A 19,655-nucleotide genomic window follows, 5' to 3' on the forward strand; every position below is an offset into this window, starting at 1 on the left:
CCATAAGTGAAGCTTGTTCAGTCATAGCTGACTGAACTCACTTCTTCTCGTACAGGACAATGTGAGCTAATCGTGGTCACTTTTTCTGCCGACTATGCTCAAAATCAGAGCGCAGATGTGAGCGTACAGCTGGATTTAAGGCCACACAGCTGTCACATAAAGTTGTTTTTTTCACGTCACTTCAACAAAACATTTTGTTCAGTTCTTCCCTGGAAGCACTGAGTGTAGTTCTGTTATGATGTTGGCGGTATCTCAGATTACTTACCACCACTTTTTTTTTAAGAAAAGTACCTGCATTATGGCAATTTCACACCTTACAAATGATTCACGAACAAGTCCAGTCTGGCTTGTTTCCGGCCTTTTGGTGAACAGCTGCACAACAGTCCTTTCACTTTTGCTGCAATGTTGCAAGCTACAGTAAGTCATACACTTTATTTAGGTGAGAGGTTAGGTGGCTAAATATGCTGTCTGGAGCCACTGAAATATGTCAGGGATGACAAATACCAATGAATCAAGCCCTGGCACAGATATTTCCCAATCCTATTCAATGTCCCTCAGCCCTAAAAGGAAAACAAGAGCTCATTAACAAGTGAGACACTCTGAAAAACCTGCACATCACCAAGGAATGCAATAGAAATCAATGTGGTTTACTTCACCAGTAAATTAGGTAGCAGTGACGTAACTAATAGCAGACTATAGTAATACCACTAACAGCATGTGCAAGGAGGGAGGTGGAGCTGGGTCAGAAGAGTCGGGAATGAGGGGGGATTGTGGGAGGGCAGAAAGAAGGAGGTGATTGTTGGTCGAGAAGGGAAACATAAAAGGAGGAGAGAGCAAGAGAGGCAGCAAGTGGAGGAAAGACGAAGCGAGAGGAGCTCACTCACCTTTTCATAAAGATTACAAACTTGCAAACAACAGGTAAGTTCATATCTTTACATATTTGACATACTTTCACTCTTAACACAGGCAAATTCAGTCTAGCTGTGTCCAAAAAACAAAGAGCACAGAGTGAATTAGTATTCAATGGTGGCTCCTGTTTTTAATGAGGTTAAACACAGGAGATTTTTGAATGGGCTTCATTGTTACCTCTCTATGCATGTCTACCACTGAGCATATTTTAGATATGTTTATGTGGATTCTTGTGGAAATCCCTGTAACTGGATCCATCTGAAAGGGCTGCGTTGAATCTTGGGTGTGCAGGCATCTGGACCTGTTGAGCAATACTGCCTGGAATGCTGAATTAGAGTAAAGTACCTCCAAAGCTTAACAAATGAGGATTATTCCGAGCAGCTCTGTATACACAACCATAAATCATTGACAAACATTCCACATAATAATACATTTCAACTAATTAAGTGTCCACAATTTTTCCATTTGCTTAGGAGTACAAGCAGTGTGCGCTGGTTTATAGTACACAGTTTATGTTTTGAAGTTTTGAAACTTTTTTTTTAAATTTTCCAGCAGACCCTAGGCTCACATTTAAGACATTTGTTTCATTCCCTGTGCAGTTGTATCATCTTTAAAAAGACACAGCATCAGGGGAGAAATAACTGTGTGTCCTCATTCAGGCTCTTTTATGCAAGAAAACAAGAAACTCACTCTGTGAATGTACACATTGCGGTGAAAACCCAAGGGGCTGATACTTTTTCTTTATAAGCAAAAAGCTGATTTTACAGCTAACTGATGGAATTTTCCTTTCTAAAATCTCCACACAGCACGATGGCTGCCAGAAGGCAACTTCCTTTCTCCCTGGTGATCGTTTGCCTGGTTCTCATCAGAGGTTACTCTAATCTGCCAACAACATCACAAGTAGCAGGGACGAATCCCATGAGACCTCTGACACCACGTGGGGTTTCGACCGAGGCCCCCGCGCCTACCTTAGAGGATTACTCTCACGATGATGCGACAGATGAAGACGCAGACAATCATGCTGGACCCACTACAGTGACTCCATATGGAGGGACCTCTGACAAATGCAAGTACAACCCCTGTCTGGAGAGTCAGACCCCCTGTGCTGTTCTGGCAGCCTCCAGCGGATGCACGTGTCGAGGGTCCACTTTACATAACGAGCGTCCGTTGGCTCCCGAGCTGAAATCAGTGTCCTGGAACGGGTCGGAGGTTGTACTTAAGTGGTGTGCACCGTATTCATATGTCACAGGTTATAAAGTTACAGTAGTGGGGGAAGACACGCAGGTGTTTGGGAAGGACCGAAGGAGCGGCGGAGTGGGAGACGTGGACAAAATCGCAGAGGTTTGTGTGGTAGCGGTGAATGATGTTGGAAACAGTACGCCGTCCTGCTTGACGTACCAGCCCAAGGACAGAAGTCTGCCTCTGAAAGCAGGTCTCATCGGGGGAGCTCTGGGCTTCCTTCTGCTCCTCTTGCTGGCCGTCCTGCTCTGGAGGCACAAGAGGCAACGGAAACAGGAGGCCAGCATCTCCATGCATGACACAGCTGAGACAGAGTGAACAGAAAACAGAGCAAGACTGAACGCTCGGGGATAAGACTCTGTCCCCATGAGACTCCTCCGCGTCATCATAGTTAATTATATTATATTATATACTTTAACATCTGAGGCTTTTTGTATAAAGAGGCTTTAAAGGCGTTTTGATTGTATGGAATACAATGAAAATAGCACTATATTTATACCAGAGACAACAGCTGATGGGTACAAAGGTTCAATGATTTTGAATATTTTGATATTATCAGTGGTCATGTTAGAATAATTTCACTAGGGTTAGGTAGCAGTTGTTGACATTTCAAAACATACTGTATGGAGAAAATGCGTATGGTGGTGTTACGCTTTTCTTTGAAACTCTCTGTGAGAGTTTCTTATTTTATGTATTTAATTAAAGAGTGAATGGATTTATTATGGTTCTAAAGACTGAAAGTGAATGATGTGCTGTATCATATAGGCCTAATGAACAGTTTTTGGTTTGATTTTGTAAGTCTTGTCCATGTTAAGAGTTTGATTTGACAGGTTTCTTTAAACTAATGCAAGTTTGGAAAAACAAACTGAAGTCTGTAGCACACAAAACAAGACTGGCTGTTTAAGCTGATACACTGTATATGTATGTTAAAGGCCTGACTATTTAACTCAAGTAAAACATTCCCTCAGTTGCTAAAATGTGTAGTTATTTTACAGCTGTGGGATGGGTGTGTTTTTCCATCTGTCTCAGTGTCGGAAGTTGTGTCAGCGTACTGGATGAGCACAAGTGTTCAGTGCTGTTTTTCCAGCTGTCATACAATAGCCATTTCAGCGGATATGGATTTTGTAAGGCTTGTCTCATTCCAGCTGAGACTTCCAGTCATCCAGCACTGAACTGGTAAGAAGCTTCAGGCTTCTTTTTTTTTGCCATGATGAAAAGAAGAAGAAATTCCAATATTTAAATCCTCCCCAGTTTATCTCATGTTCAAGCCTCCATCTGCATGTCTCGCAGCCATGTCATAATTCCTTTTTGCTCTGGCTGCCACCACAGAGTTGTTCCACTGCTCCTGGCGTCTTTCTTATTCCAACTGCACTGTACAACTTACATCGCACAGAGCTGCATGGAAGTCAACTAACATCTGTAATTTGGAGACATACAGATTGTTCATTTCAGTCGCTGAAATGGCCTCAAGATGTTGCTTTTATGACACATACAGTATTCAGCCTGAGTGCAGTTACTATCAAAGGAGGGATCTTGAAATAAATGGAACAGTATGAGATGGAATGCATAAACATGGGCATACAATATCATGTGGTGTTAGCAGCCTGTTTTAAATAACATGTAAGATAGGCTACTTGAAAAGCATGCAGGATTGTCAAGAACTACAAGCAGAGCAATGCTGTGGTGATGGTACTAGAACAGTACATGTACTTACTTCAAAATGAATGTGGTGTGGCTTTTTTTAAATAAACTATTTTTAAGAGACTTTGAATGTTCATAAAAAAAAAATCTAATTCTACCTTTTGCACAAGGTTACAACGTTCTCAATAAGCAATCTGGTATCCAGTCATACTTTGCTTCTGGCAACAATTGGAGTTTAAATGTTTAAATGAGTTCTGCATTTTAATTCTTTTACTGTATTTGTTCAAAATTGAGAAACTTAGAACATAACCTGATTGATTCCATTCATGCTGGATTGCTTATCATTGCTAGCTGGAATATTCTAGTTTCAATGTTGAAATTTTGTGTCTGAATTGAACCAATCAAAAAGCATTTGTTTTTTTTGTTTTTATTTTAAGTTGAGCAACTTAAGTGTATTTTGTTGAATGTTTTTTCTAAGATTGGGCACTTACTTTTACTATTTGAATTTTTTAACCCAACAAAAAAATATTTAAATCAAGATTTAGGGATCACACTACCTGTAGTTACCCTTTTCAAGTTCAAATATTTCAATGTTATAAATTCAGTGGTATTTGATTTTCAATAATTTCAGTTGTGATGTACTTTTCGTAGTAAGAATATCACTCAATGGGTGCCCGGATAGCTCAGTTGGTAGAGCGGGCGCCCATATATTGAGGTTTACTCCTTGATGCAGAAGGCCTGGGTTCGACTGTGGTCAGAGGCCCTTTGCTGCGTGTTGTTCCCCCTCTCTCTCCCCTTTCGTGTCGTCTGCTGTCCTATCAAAATAAAGGCTCAAAATTATCTTTAAAAAAGAATATCACTTGATTGAAATTTTGATGTATTTATTAGTTATCTAATGATATATAAATCAGAAGAAGATGGACATATTGCATAGAAGATATACATAGACTAATCATTTGTGGATTTCTGCATCTAATAAATTATCCTCTTGAGGTTTCCAGGGTGAAAATTCTACATTTTTTGCAGCGATAGACAGCACCTCTCAGGCGGGGACGGTGTCTCTGCAAACAGCGTTCCCTGTTAAGATCATCTGGAAGAAGCACAGATGTGATGTGCAGATTGTGCGTAGGAGAAATCTCTCAGTTAAATTTGTGCTTTTTGTTTTTTATTTTCAACATGTCAAGTGAAGGACAACGCATATACAGCAACAGATAATTATGGAACTCAGATATGACACTGCAGGCAAATTGTGCAACAAGGTCAACAGCAGGGACGTGTGCTGTGTCATGTTGAATCATGGCTATCTCATTCAGTAGACCCGGTGACTCATGTTAGGCCATATATAAAACAGTGAATCAGCAGCATTCAGGCTTTGGGATTTCACAAAGTACTTTGTGTCAGCCTCTACCTGCCATCTCTGTTACTGTGACTGTGTGATTAACGGTGACGATAGAGTTTATTTGTGTAAGAATGAGTATTTGTGTAGTCTATGAACTGCTGCTTGACACGTTTGTGTATTTATGAAATTCTGGATTCTCCCTGGCAGGTGCTGCATTACAGTATGTTATCAGGCTAATGAAATTACTCAATTTATTCGCTCTATGAAATTGTCACGTAAGCCCCAAAGCAGACTAGACATGTTGACGGGGCATTAAACAATCCAGGATTTTTATCAGTCTTGTCATGTCTTTCAGCATTCAAGACCATTTTCACAACAGAGACAAAAGGTACCTTTTACAGGCCTCTGTTATGCCCTCAAGCCTGGAGAAGAAGAGTCACCTTATTGCCCTCTGCTGGTCACATTCAATCCTGAGAGAAGAGGCCTGACTGCACTAAAGGGCAGAAAAGACACAAAAGAAACACAATCTCAATAGGCTCGCATTGCCAGACCTTCCTCCACAGAGCTGCGGAGGAGGGTCTGGCTAGTCCACACAGCATTCCAGGATGGGTGAAAAATGTGCTCTGGTTTATTGGCATTTCTTTAAACCAATCACAATCGATTTGGGCGGTACTAAGCACCGTACAGAGCCACGGTGCCTCTGCAAAATGGCATCGGGAAGGAAATTGTTTGGGTGGAACATGTGTACATTCAAAGGTTGTTTTAGTCGTGCAACAGAAAACTGAGATTGGACAGATAGTCTAGCTAGCTGTCTGGATTTACCCTGCAGAGATCTGAGGAGCAGTTTAACCATTGTCCTCATAAGTTGAGTTTAAAATGTCAACACAATGAAAGCGGAAGGTAACGGACATCCGGCCGAAATTAAAGACATCCAGCGGAATGTCCAGAGCCACCTGAACAATCCCGGAAGTGGAACGTCGTGGATATAGACTATACAATCACAGTAATAAAGCTGAATAATATTAGGCTCAGTGACTATTAAAAGCACCTTGAAATGTGAGGTTTCAATGCAAAATGGGACTAAACATATCTTCAAAGGGGCTAAGTCACCTAAAATACAAAATGTTCTAAATTTTACATCAAGGTCCCATATTAGCCTATGCCAATTTTCAGGTTCATACTTGTATTTTGGGTTTCTACAATGTTTACCTGTCTTAATTCTTTATGGTGCCATATAAATACTGTAAAAAACAAATGGCTCAATCCTGCCTTTGTCCAATGCCTTTAAACGAGCTGTCAGGACTTCTGTCCGGTTGTGATGTCCCAACTATACTATATACTGTATATATAATACACACTATATAATTTAATATTTAAAACAAAAACTATATCATATCATGTACTATACTGTTACCTGTTACAGTGCCAATACAGTTTCAATGACTCAGAGAGTGCAGATGCGTAAGACCCGAACACTGACCAATCAGAGCAGACTGGGCTTTTTCAGGAGGGGGGGCTTTTGAGATCAGTGCTACAACAGAGCATTTCAGACAGAGTGTGAATACAGGTATATTCAGATGGACAGTATGAGAAAAATAATGTTTTTTAAAAAGTATTGTATTCTAGCCAGTTAAATAGAAGTGCAAAGTAGCATTTAGTTTAATGTTATGAATTGTACTTAAGTACAAATATAAAAGTAAATGTTCCACTGTAAAAGAAAAAAAGTGTTTTATATGTCAAGGTAAATAGAAATCATGACAGCAGAAGTGAAACACAGAAAAACAGAGATAACAGAGAGGCTGTTGTAGTTGAGACTAACCTTACTGTATACAGTATAAAAGGGTTTGAAAAAGTGCTAATTGGCAACCTAATCTGACCCTCTCCTGTAGCAGCTTTTGCAAAATTAACACATTTTTGAACCGAAATCATGAACTGATTACATTATTTTATCTACCCCTGTGTTGAATATGAAATTACAGTGAATAAGAGGGTGATTGTTTCATTTCTAGATTAAAAACAACCACTGCATCCATTTTCATGGCAGCGACTTCTAGCTGAGGCTTTAAGAGGCTTTACTGCAATGAAAGTCATTGTAGGTTGTAATATTATGTTCATCTCATAACGTTATACTGGCGCCTATTCCATTCCGCCATTCATTTTCATGCAATTAATTATTCATGAAAACTTAATTTGCATTTTCTGCTGGGAAAATGAATGTTAGTTTGTAATTATTAGTAATCCACCAGCAGGGGCACTAATGGCTGCTTTCCCTGCCCACTGGGGTCAGCTTTTACAGGGCATAACAGCTTCAAAGTAGGTCAGGCATTCATCAGTGTCCATTATTGGATCTAGACTGTCCTGAATGAATGCATATTGGCTTTATTTAAATGTACAAAGGTTTCCACTTCTTTGGCCTTCTAAGTTTTTTGTAAAGAATCAGAAGCAAAGCAATTGAAAGGGTTTCAAGCAAAGAACTCCTTGCTAAACAAGCTAGGTGTCGTTCAGAGTTATAAACAGCGTTATACAAGGGGACTCTGGGCCATGTTGTGGCCTTCATCAGAGGAAACTCTGGGTCTAAGTGGGTGGTGTTAGAAACTGATCCCGCCCTGCAGGCGTCTCATCCTGTTTACTCCTGTTATGGGGACTGTGTCTATCTGTCTGTCTGTCTGTCTGTCTGTCTGTCTTGGCTCAAACCACAACGCTGTCAATAAAAAGATTAACTTCTGTCTCAAAGTGTAAATCTAGGTTTATCTAAGGTTTATGTAAATGCAGAAAGGCGTGTGTTTGATTACATTTCTTCTTTTGGCATCGTTGCAGATGACAAAAAAAAAACAAGAGTGTGACATCTTTCATCATCCAGACATCTTTTTAAACAGGTTCAGTGTGAGTCTCAGTTTTCATTTGTTTTCAAAGGAACCACTAGAGGTCATTATTACAAAGCGCTGTAGAAATCAAAGCCACCTCTGGCATGCACTCAGTGATAATGTAGTGGAAATGGAAATTAGTTGCTCTAATAAGGATGGAAATGGGTTTGCAGCGGCAATCAGCTCGACCACATTTCGACATCGCAGGGGAGAGAAAGGGTTTGTGTTTGAAGATGCAGCTAAATGTTTGCTTTCTGTCACTGTTTTCCCAAATCTCGTCAGGCAGGTCAGCGGTCTCCTCTCGGCCCCCCAGGATAGCTCAGCAAGAGTGTTTCATAGGAGAGGATGAGAAAATCTTCACTTTTTTTATTCTCCCCCATTTCCATGAATGAAGAGCAAGGGTAACCATGGCAACCTGGCATTTTACAGGACAGAGTTGAGAAGGTTGAGACTGAAAGCTAGCTTGGAGAGGAGAGTTATCAATCACTTTGGCATCAGCACTGTTTCACACACACACACACACACACACACACAAACACACGCCTGCGTGGCCACGCACGCACGCACACGCATGTACACACACACACACACACACACTCTCTCTCTCTCTCTTTCAACCGTCACACGCCTTCACAGGCCAGGAATCATGACATTTTCAGAGACAGAGAACAAAATTTAGTCCAGAGGATAGATCTGGATGCATAAAACAAAAAGTGTCTGCCATGGCCAGTATGCCAAATTATAATTCATCATCTTTTTTTGTCAAACTAGAAAACTCCACTTAAATCATAAAATTGTATTAATTTAGTTAATTTAGAAACAAGAAAAATAAAATTCTTGAAATCATACGGGAATAGGATTTCTCAGTTTTTGTTCTTTTTTCATCTTTTCACGTGTCTGTTTGTTTTGCAAGACATGCCCATTATTCATTGTGCAATAACTGAAAAACTAATTAAAAATGTCCGTGGAGATTTACAGGCTTACAATGAATTAGTAAAATAATGAGTTTTTATTAACACAAATCCTGCAAAGAAACCTGTAATCAGGTCACAACAGGTGGAAATCATGCAATTATTACAGTGGAGAACATTCTAAAAAGTCACATAGTACATGTTGAAAGAAGATGTATCACAACATATATCTGTGTAACAGACAAAAACACATTTCCCCACTTCTTTAGGCTTAGTTTCCTACATAATATAATCTCGATGAGCTATAACTGGCTGCATATGACAAAAAAAATATGAAAACATTTTTAGAATCACTATGTATGCTTTGTTCTTTAAATGTGTGACCGTGGATTTGTTTTGATTACGTTTGTAAAAGGCTTCCGTTCCTGCTCAGGTATGATCAGCTGAATCATTAAGTGTGTAAGAAACCTGTAGGGACATGGAGCCTGAGTTGTATTTAACCTTATGAGGTTAAGTAGTTTTCCCAGAGAGGCTGCACCGTTCCAGCTCCCCGCTCTTCTCATCTGGTCCGGAGGAAGCGGCTCTTCATGCACCTTATAAAATAACATGTTCTTTGTTGCCTCTAAGGACCATCTCACAGTTAAAAGCTCTCAGTGTGCAAACTGCATCGTTCTGTCTGTACCTCCCTCCCATTTATATTCTTTACCTGCTTTTTCCTTTGTCAAGGGGGCACTGGAGCATATCCCAGCATGCATTGGGGTGAAGGTAAGGAGACACTTTAGACAGGCTGTCAGTCTCCAATCCACTTTGAACTACAAGGAGGAAACTTGCATGAAAAAGTGGGAGAACATGCTAACTGAAACAAAGTAAAGTCCAAAAACTGAACATCTTCCCTTCTTCATTGGCAACAATATGACAATTGGGAATTTTTTAAATACAAGGTGCAAAATGGTAGTTTTGCACACCCTGTCCTGTATTTAGGCCAGCTGCAGGATAATACAGAAAAGAAATGATTCTCTCTGTATGAGGATATACGCACACAGAATACCTTGTGAGATACAATTTAGGCATAAGCTAGAATGTAGGACGGATGCATGGCCAGATGTTGAACAAAACAAATCCCAATCACCCCTCCCATCTCTGCTTTTAAAAAAAAAAAAAAAAAAAAAAAAACCACAGCTGGGGCCGGAACAAGCACCGGAACAAAAGATGAATCAGGGACAGATTATTCAGGACACAGTCACAGGGGGATAGAGAGCTCAAGAGGAGAGCAAGGACGTGACCTATCTGAATATTCATGATGAGACGAGAGAGATGTAAACCTTTTCTGAGACCTGAATCCTTTGGGGAGTCTAATAACGGAAGGCAGCTTGTGATTCAGTGCAAAAATAAATATATCTAGCAGGAGGAACATCAGGATATTTTGGCTGCCTGCCAGCCAGAGGGATCAATAGCCATTAACACCATCATGCATGCAGTCAGAGGACAGCAGGGATCTGTGGCTCTGCAGAGTATTTCATCATGATAGGAGGTGGATTGGAGCTTTAGTTACTGTAAGAGCATCCATCTCCTCACCACTGTGAGCAATGCTGTCTGACTGACAATGTCATCAGTGTTCTGTGTATGTAAACACACCCATCAGCCTGCAGAATCTAGGTCATTTTCTGGCTGGGATGAGATGAGAGGAGGAGCCGTCTGGAGACACACACACCGAGTCGCAAATGTGTGCTGTGTTCATGTGTCAAGACTCAGGCCGAATTCGCATCTCTTTTATCTGCTCAATGAATCAAGTGAACGTGCCTCCTGTGGTGGTGAAATCCACTGAGAAACACACACAGGTAGTGAAGCAGAGGGGGGGAGGGGAGGAGGAGAGGGGAGGGGAGGAATGGTGAACGCTTGTAATTTCTTGCTCCAGTTGTCTTTGCTTTAGCATAGAGTACCCACTGTTTATTAAAAATCCAAGCTTCAGTATCAGGACACAAAAAAGCTCTGTGTCATATTGACATTGGCTTGCATAAAACAATGCAACCATGTGGCAGGAATAACACACTGGATCTGCATGGCTAGTGATTGTGGATATGCTGAGGTAGATGTTTTTGCAGTGTCATTCTTTGTATGTCTTCTCTCAAGTCCATTTAAAAAATCAATTAATGCTTTAAAATATGTCTAAGAACAGCTGAGTTGTAAAACTCAATCTGTCTGGTTTGACTACTGGAACAATGCTTACATTGAGGAAGAGGGGTAGGTAGCAGGGATAAAATCCTCCATCATAATGGAATAATCAATTTCATGGTATAAGCAATTTCATACTGCAATATGGATAAATGACAGGATATTGTAAATTTTTTTTAGGGAAGTCAGTTTAGAAACTGAATTAAAACCCAACAAATCAAGGTGCTTCATCACACTGATGCAAAAAATAATAAAAGACAAGGGTTAACAGCCATGCTAGTGTCTCCGTGAGTCTGTACTTAATCACAGTGCTACCTTCAGCTAAATGCTAACATCAGCAAGCTAACATGCTCGCAGTGATAATGCTAGCATGTTGATGTTTGGCAGGTAACATGTTCAGCAGGGGTCACAGGGGTTCACCAAAGTCATTAGGATTTATCCTCTGGAGACAATGAATATTTGTACAAAATTTCACAGCAATCCATCCAATAATTGTTGAGATATTTCAGTCTGGACTAAAGTTGTGTTGGACCTATAGACCAACATTGCCAAACTTAGAGCCCAACCGCAACAATGGCCTAATGCATCCAGAGATAAATGCAATCGTATAAACAGTATGGAACATTTTTTGACAGCTGACAAATTTACATAATCTCACAGTTTATATCATCATATCTCTGAGCCTTAATGAGGCATTTTATTGAGCAATGCCTCAAAGAATACACATTTTTTCATCACACACTAATAGCAATGCATCTTGGTAACATATGTTGGCAAAAGCAAAATTTGTACATTGCCAAAAATTCAGAACATTTAAAAGTGAGGCAGTTATAACAGTATATAAGAGGATGACAGGCAACATATTTTCAGTCCTTTGTGAGCCTAACTGAAGCCGTTATGTATCGTCTTCTCATCCTACTTTTCTAGGAAGGGTCACTGTTAGGGCGATTTATCTACAGCATCACTCCATCTTCTCTTTTGACTCGTATTAATGCCTACAGGTCCAGGTGATACAAAGGCTTTGATGGTCAACAGCGTGCGATTTATTTTAAGTGAAATGTCCAGAGAAAGATGCCACTAAATTACTACCCTTTTGCCGTCTTTTGTCCTTTGTCAGCAGCTGAGCCCGTTATATTTTTGCTCTTCTGTTCATTCAGTGACTTTCCATTAAAGGATTAGAAACGGCCTACTTTTAAATGATTTAAACCGTTTCATGAAAAGGGCTCAACAATAAGCTGCTGCACCAAATAGAGCTTTTGAAATGTCAAAAAAAAGGTATTAACATAGCACTTCTCAAAACAATGTGACAAAGAAAAACAAGAACAACTGCATGAGACAACATGCACAAGAAAAAAAGGAAATGTGATGCATAAAAGTTTGAAAAGCTAAAAGTGACTCATTGAAAGGCACAAAAAACAATAAGTCCTTCTAACCGGTTATGAGCTGAGGTTTTGTTGCTACGAACAACACAGGAACAGGCATTCAAATTTAAAAACAGAGGCACCACTGCAGCGTCTCATTAATGGAATATAATGAGAGTATAATGAGGATTTAAAGCTCCAGACCAAACTCACCTGATGATTACACAAATCTTTTGTTGCTGGTCACAGCATGGAGCAGACGTCTCGGACACCATATGCTGCTATTAAGGGTTTTAATCGGCCAGGAGCAGGTGGGCAGATTGTGGGCAACATTACTCTCGCTGTTGTATGCCAGGAGGAGCGGTGACAGCGGTAGAAGTGCACGTTTCCAGTTTATACCGGCGAGCAGCATAATGGTTACGTCACAGGCAGACATTTCAGCGCTTTAAGTTTTCTACACGGACAAAGCCTCTGAGTAATGAGGATTCCAATATTTAACCACATAATGTAGGGATTGAAAAGCACCGAATGTTACTGGTTACAATGGCAAGTTAGATTTTATAACCCTGCCGTCTAATCTGTTAATGACAAACTGACAATTCCTACAAACAGGTTGACTGATCTTCCATGTCACCTCTGCAGCTCATTTATTGCAGTCAAATTTTTTTTTTTTTTAAAAGGAACCTAACATCTCTCTCACAGCTGATTAAAGATTAAAAGGTTCATGTATTTGTCCTTTAACAACACAGGGTTGCACATTGAAATATAAGTTGTAAAGACCACACATCTTGTACCAGAGTCAGAGTGATTCACTCTTACTGTATCTTCAACAACGGACAACTACAGTGTCTATATATACACTGAACAGTTAATCAAAACCAACCAGTCTACTAATTATCCACCGTAAACAAAAATATATTACAACAAAAACACACATTCTATTCTTTGGAAATAGTCAACACGTTAAACCATGGTCAAGTCTTGGCAGGAGTTACACGGCTACGTGCATGTTGAAGATGTTTTTTTTCCAGTCACTACATTCAAAAAACTTCCGCCTTTGAGGATCGGCCTGAGTCTGCTGTAGTCAGTAATGACAACAGTTTATTTACTTTCAAAACCATGTTTATTAAATTTAGAAAACACCATTTTGTTAACAGTTTCATAGCAATAGCAGGAAAGAACTGAAACCGTAAGAGAGAGCAACGTAGATGGGGCCTGGGCCAACCCCTGAGTTAAAAACCGGCTGCGTTTTGGAGCTCATCCGTCCCTACGCTTCTGCTTTCTGGAGTCACCTGCATCTAACCTGGCATAGACTAGAAGAGAGAGTCAGTGCGGTAAGTCAACATCTCAAGGTACAACGCCTAAAGAAACGAGACATAAGAAACCTTTGTAGACATCAGGTAGAAAAGTTGATTTGCAAAGTCACTTTTCAAGTCAAGGTATTTCCTGCCAAAATATACCGAGTGTGCAACATTAACATGTAATTAGGTTGCCAAACCGTATCGGTACATAGGTATAATCACTTAGGGAGGGGTTTCTGCACAGCTTTAGGGAAGGTGGACTTGGGGATACTTAGGGATGCAGTACAGATGTTGTCCAAAGAGGAAGTGCAAACAATGTCTATAAGGAGTGTTTGTTGAGGGGGGGGGGGGGGGGGGGGGGGGGGGGGGGGTCGGGTGGGCGAGGGGTTACGGGGGTATGAGCAAAACAGGGCTCACCCCCTTTACTCATCAAGGTGCTGAGAGGGGCGACTCTCTGGAGGGCGAGCATGACATGTCCTCAGGGGGGAAAACTGTGATTGTGCAGGCTCGGATCCCGCCCAGTGACTCGGGTAAGTCAAACACTTTGTGCCATTCGTCTTTCTCGGGGTCGTACTTCTGTACTATCTCCACCATGCAGCGATTGTTCCACGAGTAGCCGCCCACCACGTAGATCTTATTCTCAAACACGGCCACGCCCACGTCGCTCTGGCCTCGCAACATGGCAGCGATAGGAGTCCACAAGTCGAGGGCGGGGGAGTAGTATTCGCAGCTCAGCACGTCGTCGTAGTCGCTGGTGCCCCGGAAGTGATTGCCCCCGATCACGTAAAGGCGGTCGCCCACTGTGCACATGCAGTGGAGGCCGCGCACAGTCGTCATGGGTGCTTTTTGAGTCCATTTATCTGCATCTGGGTCGAAGCACATCAGCTCCTTCTGAAAAGTGTCATGAGTGATTCCCCCTGCAGCAAGAAGAAAGAGTGCAAATTAGCCTCCACACTGATCATTTGGGGAGGGGGGGAGTAAAAAAACGATTTGTGGACCTGTCAGTCCCATTGATCGGTGACTCATTCACCCATGTCAACCTACATTTATTTATGTAGGCCATGTGGAGCGCCAGCCATAACACTGGAACATTTGCAACGAGAATCAGGACAATGTCTGTACATTTATAGACGCCCAATACACAGGCTAAACAGTCATTTTTTTTACAAGCAAGAGTGACATCAATATTCTTCTCTACAGTTTGAAATAATGCTGATGATGAGCAGTAGGTACAAAGCGCAACAGCATTACAAAACATTCATGCACATACGCACAAACAGAGTGTAGACGGCGGGACACAAAAAGCTGAGGGAAAGTGGGGAGGGAAAAAAAAAACAGGACATGTCTACAGGGAAGGCTTAAAATAAAGAGGAACACAATCCCAGCATGCATTTGGGTGGAAGCCAGCCCACCCCTCCCCCCCCATAGGCAGAATGACTAGGAGCAAACGCAGAGAAGATTTGCAGAGCATGCTGAATAGAGGCAGAATCCCTCTTTTGCTGCTGCCTAGTGATCGTGTGCTTGGTTTATTGTTTAGGCCTAAGCCGTCTATTCAGCTGCCATGACTCAGATCTGTGATGCTGCACCTCTTTAACTGATCAAACCCAAAGATAGCCCGACTATCCATTTTCTTTATCCAAGTAGTCCATGGGTGCAAGTCTGCTATTAAAATCCTGACAAGGGAACAGTGCTGGAGCAGACGTAAGGTCCGCATAATTCCTCTCAAGAGGCCCTGCTGCTATTCTGATTCAGTTCAAGGGCTTTGGCCTTTCCCTGATACAATGATGTCTGATCAGTATCCCGGTATCCTAATGTCTAATCAGTGCCATTAGTGAGACATTTAGAGCCGACAAGGTTTAGCCAAATTGAGCACATCTCAGAGAGGCAGGCTAAAAGCTTTTGCCCTTCCATGGACAGCACAGGACAGAGCAGGTTATTGTTTGTATTGTCTGCTACATAGGTCATATAAAATCATTTCCCTGCTCAGCCACATAGATATAGTAGCTGTAGAGTCCCCCTTGTAAAACCATTGACCTGCTTGGTTGGTTGAATCAGTGCCAGCACACCCAAAGAGAAGGTGGAGAATAGACACAAAAAGGTGAGGCAGGAAAAGGGGGCTCAGCATTTTCCAAAAATACCCCATAATAATAGAGTAGTGCAGACGTTGAACTCCAGAAAAAATTACTAACAATCAGAGCTTGCTTTTGAAGAAACAAACAAATGTACAGTCAAATCCCTCAAGGATGCACATTGCTAAAGACCAGCAACATGCTCGCTTTTTCTGTAGGATGGCCAGGAACATATGGATCGACATTAACATACAGTGAGCTGTGTGTGGATTAAGAATGCAACTGAAATCATTTGAGTTCCTTTTTTCACTTCTCCGATCAAGTTAAAAACTACAGTGCTTTTCAGTTATGGTCCGTATTCATCTAAGATATTCATATTCGGTAACCCACGTTTCTTCACTAAGAGGTAGCACACTGTTGAAATCTTATGGTCAAGTTCATTTCACAGCCTTTAAAAATGCTGGAATATGAGATCTTACAATCAAACAGATTCCAGCCGTGTCTCTTGTTCACTTATTCATTACTCCATTTATAAAAGACAGTAATTTACTCTCGTTAGGGAGCACCAAATTGAAATTTCAGACATCATTTTGGGTCATCACTGACCGTTCGTTTCCACACCAAGACAGCCCTTACTCAGGCTGTGCATCAACCCCAGCTGGCAAGTTTCTTTTTTTTTATATACAATAAGGCTGGACTCCCCAAAAAGCAATGTGTATCAGCCTAAAAAAAACAAACCTGTAGTCAAGCTATAATGACTACAAATCAGTGCAAAATTATTTCAAATAATCAACAACTCTAGTCTTATGAGACTGTCTGCTGTCAAGACACAAGTCTAAATTACTAAGGAGTAGTTTCCCTGTTGTAGATGTAGAGTACTAAAAAATGGTCTGAACTGTAAGACCACCGGAGATTTACACAGACCCTTCAGGTAACACGCTGGACCAGAGACAGTGGGCTCTGTGCTGGATCAGTACTCATGCCTGAACTCTGCCACACCACTTGAGTTGTGATGGTCTGTGGGCTGAGTGAATTTGTCAGCTTCATCCAGCTGACAGGATACCTTCAGACAGTGCAGCAGCACAGCCGGAGAACGCGACTGATCTGCTGTGACAGACAGACACAAAACTGCACTTCAGCAATGGTTCACCTTGCACAGCAAGACTGTAACCCCTGAGACTGTGGACGCTACAATGCGGCCTCAGTGCAACAAAATTCCTCTAATGGGTAATGCTCTGTACCTTTTGCATTAAAAAGCACAACAGTCCATTACAGACAGGTTTCACATGAGCCGTTATGCATGCTTCTTTCTTGTGTCATAACCCACAGCTGTATTCACAAAACTGCTTCACCAGCTATATCCTGTAACATTCAAATATTAATTTCCCCTCACGTGTATTATAAGCTGCTGCAGGTGCAAAGCATGACATAGTGTCATTGTGTAATTTACCAGGCTATTGGCCTGCTATTGAGCATCACTCAAACATAAAACCAACACAAAAGAAATCCATTTGAATACGAAAAGGGTGAGCAATAAATACTGTGTACTGCAGAGTAGAGCCTGAGGCAAAAAGACTGCAAACAGCTGGCTACTGGCAGATTAGCTCAGTCCGTGACCATTATGTTATTCATCAGCTCGCTTTATTTATTTTAAAAAGTAAAAAATGCCCCTTTCATCTACACTCCATGGTAATATTAGTCTTGCAAATCATGTGGTCTGTGTGGTCCCTAAGATGCCCCAGTTCTTTTGCTTCCCAGGTGAGATACTAACTAATTTAAATGTTTTTGAAGTTTTGCTTTTTGTTTGCATAAACAGTGATAGTAATCATGTATGAATTTGGTTCTTAGTTTCTGGCCCGTTACCAGGCTTTCAGTTGGTTAATATGAAATCAAATTAGAAAAGGGGCTGCGTGCGCTGCTAACTTTTTCACATGCGAGCACACAGTGACAATTCTTGCAGCACAATGTGATATGCAAAAAACTAAACAAAAACAACAATTGACAAACCGTTTTTAGGAGACACAAACAAACCATACAAATACATATTACTGTATGTCAAGTGTGGGATTTACCATTAGGTTTCTACCACTTTTTGCCTGCTTCCCTGTTTTTTGGGGATCATTTTTCCTTGCAGAGGACAGAGGGTGTCGTATGTTGTAAAGATTGTAATGCACTCTTAGGCAATTTATTTGATTTTAATATTGGGCTATTTATGTATTTCATTTTATTTTTTTATTTTTTTTAAACATATTTTCGTTACTACCCTCCTGAGCCAGCTGAGGTGTTTCGGGCATCTGGTAAGGATGTCCCCTGGGCGACTCCCTAGGGAGGTGTTCCAGGCACGGCCAGCTGGGAGGAGGCCTCGGAGAAGACCAAGGACAAGGTGGAGAGATTATATCTCCACCCTGGCCTGGGAACACCTCGGGATCCCCCAGTCAGAGCCGTTTAATGTGGCTCAGGAAAGGAAAAGTTTGGGATCCCCTGCTGGAGCTGTTGCCCACCCGCGCCTCGAATATTGGGCTTACTGGAACTAATGTGGTAGGTAATGTCTTGTGTATAATATTAACAAAGATTTGCAGGAATAATAATGGGCTCTATGGATTATAAAATGAAATTCACTGGTTGTGTGCACAGTAATGAAAATCAGGGAGTGTATCTAATAGCACCTTACATTGTAAATAAGCTTACTACTGCTAACAAGGTTTTCAATATTTTATTTTCATTTGCCAAAGCCTCCCAGCTTGCAAGTGCAGCATGTGACTAGTGCAAAGATGTAAATGTTGTTCATGTTAATGTATGTTAATGCACCAAGACTGTAGAGGCTTTAAGTCTTTCCCAATACCAATATACCATCTTTTTAAATAGTTTATGGACTCACAGGTGCATTGGTTGAAATTCTGACTTTGTTAATTGTAATTGCTTTACTACTCAAATGGCTGATGTTTATTCTTTTGGTGGTGCGAGTTTTCAGATTTTCACTTGAAAACAAATCTGAACAGCTGGAAACCTCCAGCGATGGTTATGAACATTGTTTATGTTCATGTGTTGTAGAACGATGACAGTACCCACGGCCAGGAGGGATTAACACAGGCTCTTCAGTGTTGCGCCTCCTACACAGGCTTCACTCCTCTACTTTGCTCCATCCTTCCCAATTTCCCTTCCACCCCTCCCATCCCTTTCCTTTGTAGCACTGCTCTGGATTAGTCACACTGAGAAACTAGGGCTCATCTCCATAACGCAGGATTTGTGTTTTCAATCCTATGAAGTGAACAAGTACGGAGGTGACACCTAAAGAGTAATCTCAGTGTCCACTCTCTGCCGTGGACTGCTGTTGACTAAAAAGAGGAATAATAAAATCAACTTTTGGAAATTGATCTTAATGCCTTAATTAAAAAAATGAGGAAAAATCCAACCTTTAAGGACACCAATTTTCTTTGTGAATGAATAATGTATTGTAAATAAATAAATGTTCTTCCTTAAAATACAGGAGGCATAGGTAAGTACACCCCTATGTTAAATTCCCATAGGAGGCAGTCAGATTTTTATTTTTAAAGGCCAGTTATTTCATGGATCCAAGATACTATGCATCCTGATCATCACATACCCTTCACCATACCTAGAGATTGACATGGGGTACTTTCCATAAAATCATCTCTCAATGCAAATCAAACCAGCTATTAGGCTAACTGAAATAAAACTATGCCAATCTCTAAGTATGGTGAAGGGTATTTGATGATGTGGGGCTATTTTAATTCCAAAGGCCAAGGGAACTTTATCAGGATGCATAGTATCCTGGATCCATGAAATAACTGGCCTTTAAAAATAAAAATCTGCCTGCCTCTATGGGAA

The 19,655-nt window shown here is 41.0% G+C and overlaps 2 protein-coding genes across 4 annotated transcripts in view; one reads left to right on the plus strand and one right to left on the minus strand.

Moving 5' to 3' along the window:
- The first annotated feature begins 818 nt into the window (after window positions 1-818).
- LOC114566752 (leucine-rich repeat neuronal protein 4) lies at window positions 819-3,912 on the plus strand. Its single transcript, XM_028595448.1, has 2 exons — window positions 819-918; window positions 1,716-3,912. The coding sequence occupies exon 2, from the start codon at window positions 1,720-1,722 to the stop codon at window positions 2,464-2,466; it is 747 nt and encodes a 248-aa protein (XP_028451249.1). The 5' UTR covers window positions 819-918; window positions 1,716-1,719; the 3' UTR covers window positions 2,467-3,912.
- A 10,195-nt stretch (window positions 3,913-14,107) lies between these two features.
- The window catches only part of klhl13 (kelch-like family member 13), a 41,850-nt gene continuing 36,302 nt past the window's right edge, over window positions 14,108-19,655 (minus strand). For all 3 annotated transcript variants that reach the window (XM_028595001.1, XM_028595003.1, XM_028595002.1), the window contains one exon: window positions 14,108-14,654. In XM_028595001.1, coding sequence (XP_028450802.1) covers window positions 14,167-14,654 — 488 coding nt within the window. In that variant the 3' untranslated portion in view covers window positions 14,108-14,166. The remainder of the gene's footprint in view (window positions 14,655-19,655) is intronic.

The sequence above is a fragment of the Perca flavescens genome, chromosome 13 (assembly GCF_004354835.1).
Source record: "Perca flavescens isolate YP-PL-M2 chromosome 13, PFLA_1.0, whole genome shotgun sequence".
Taxonomy (NCBI): domain Eukaryota; kingdom Metazoa; phylum Chordata; class Actinopteri; order Perciformes; family Percidae; genus Perca; species Perca flavescens.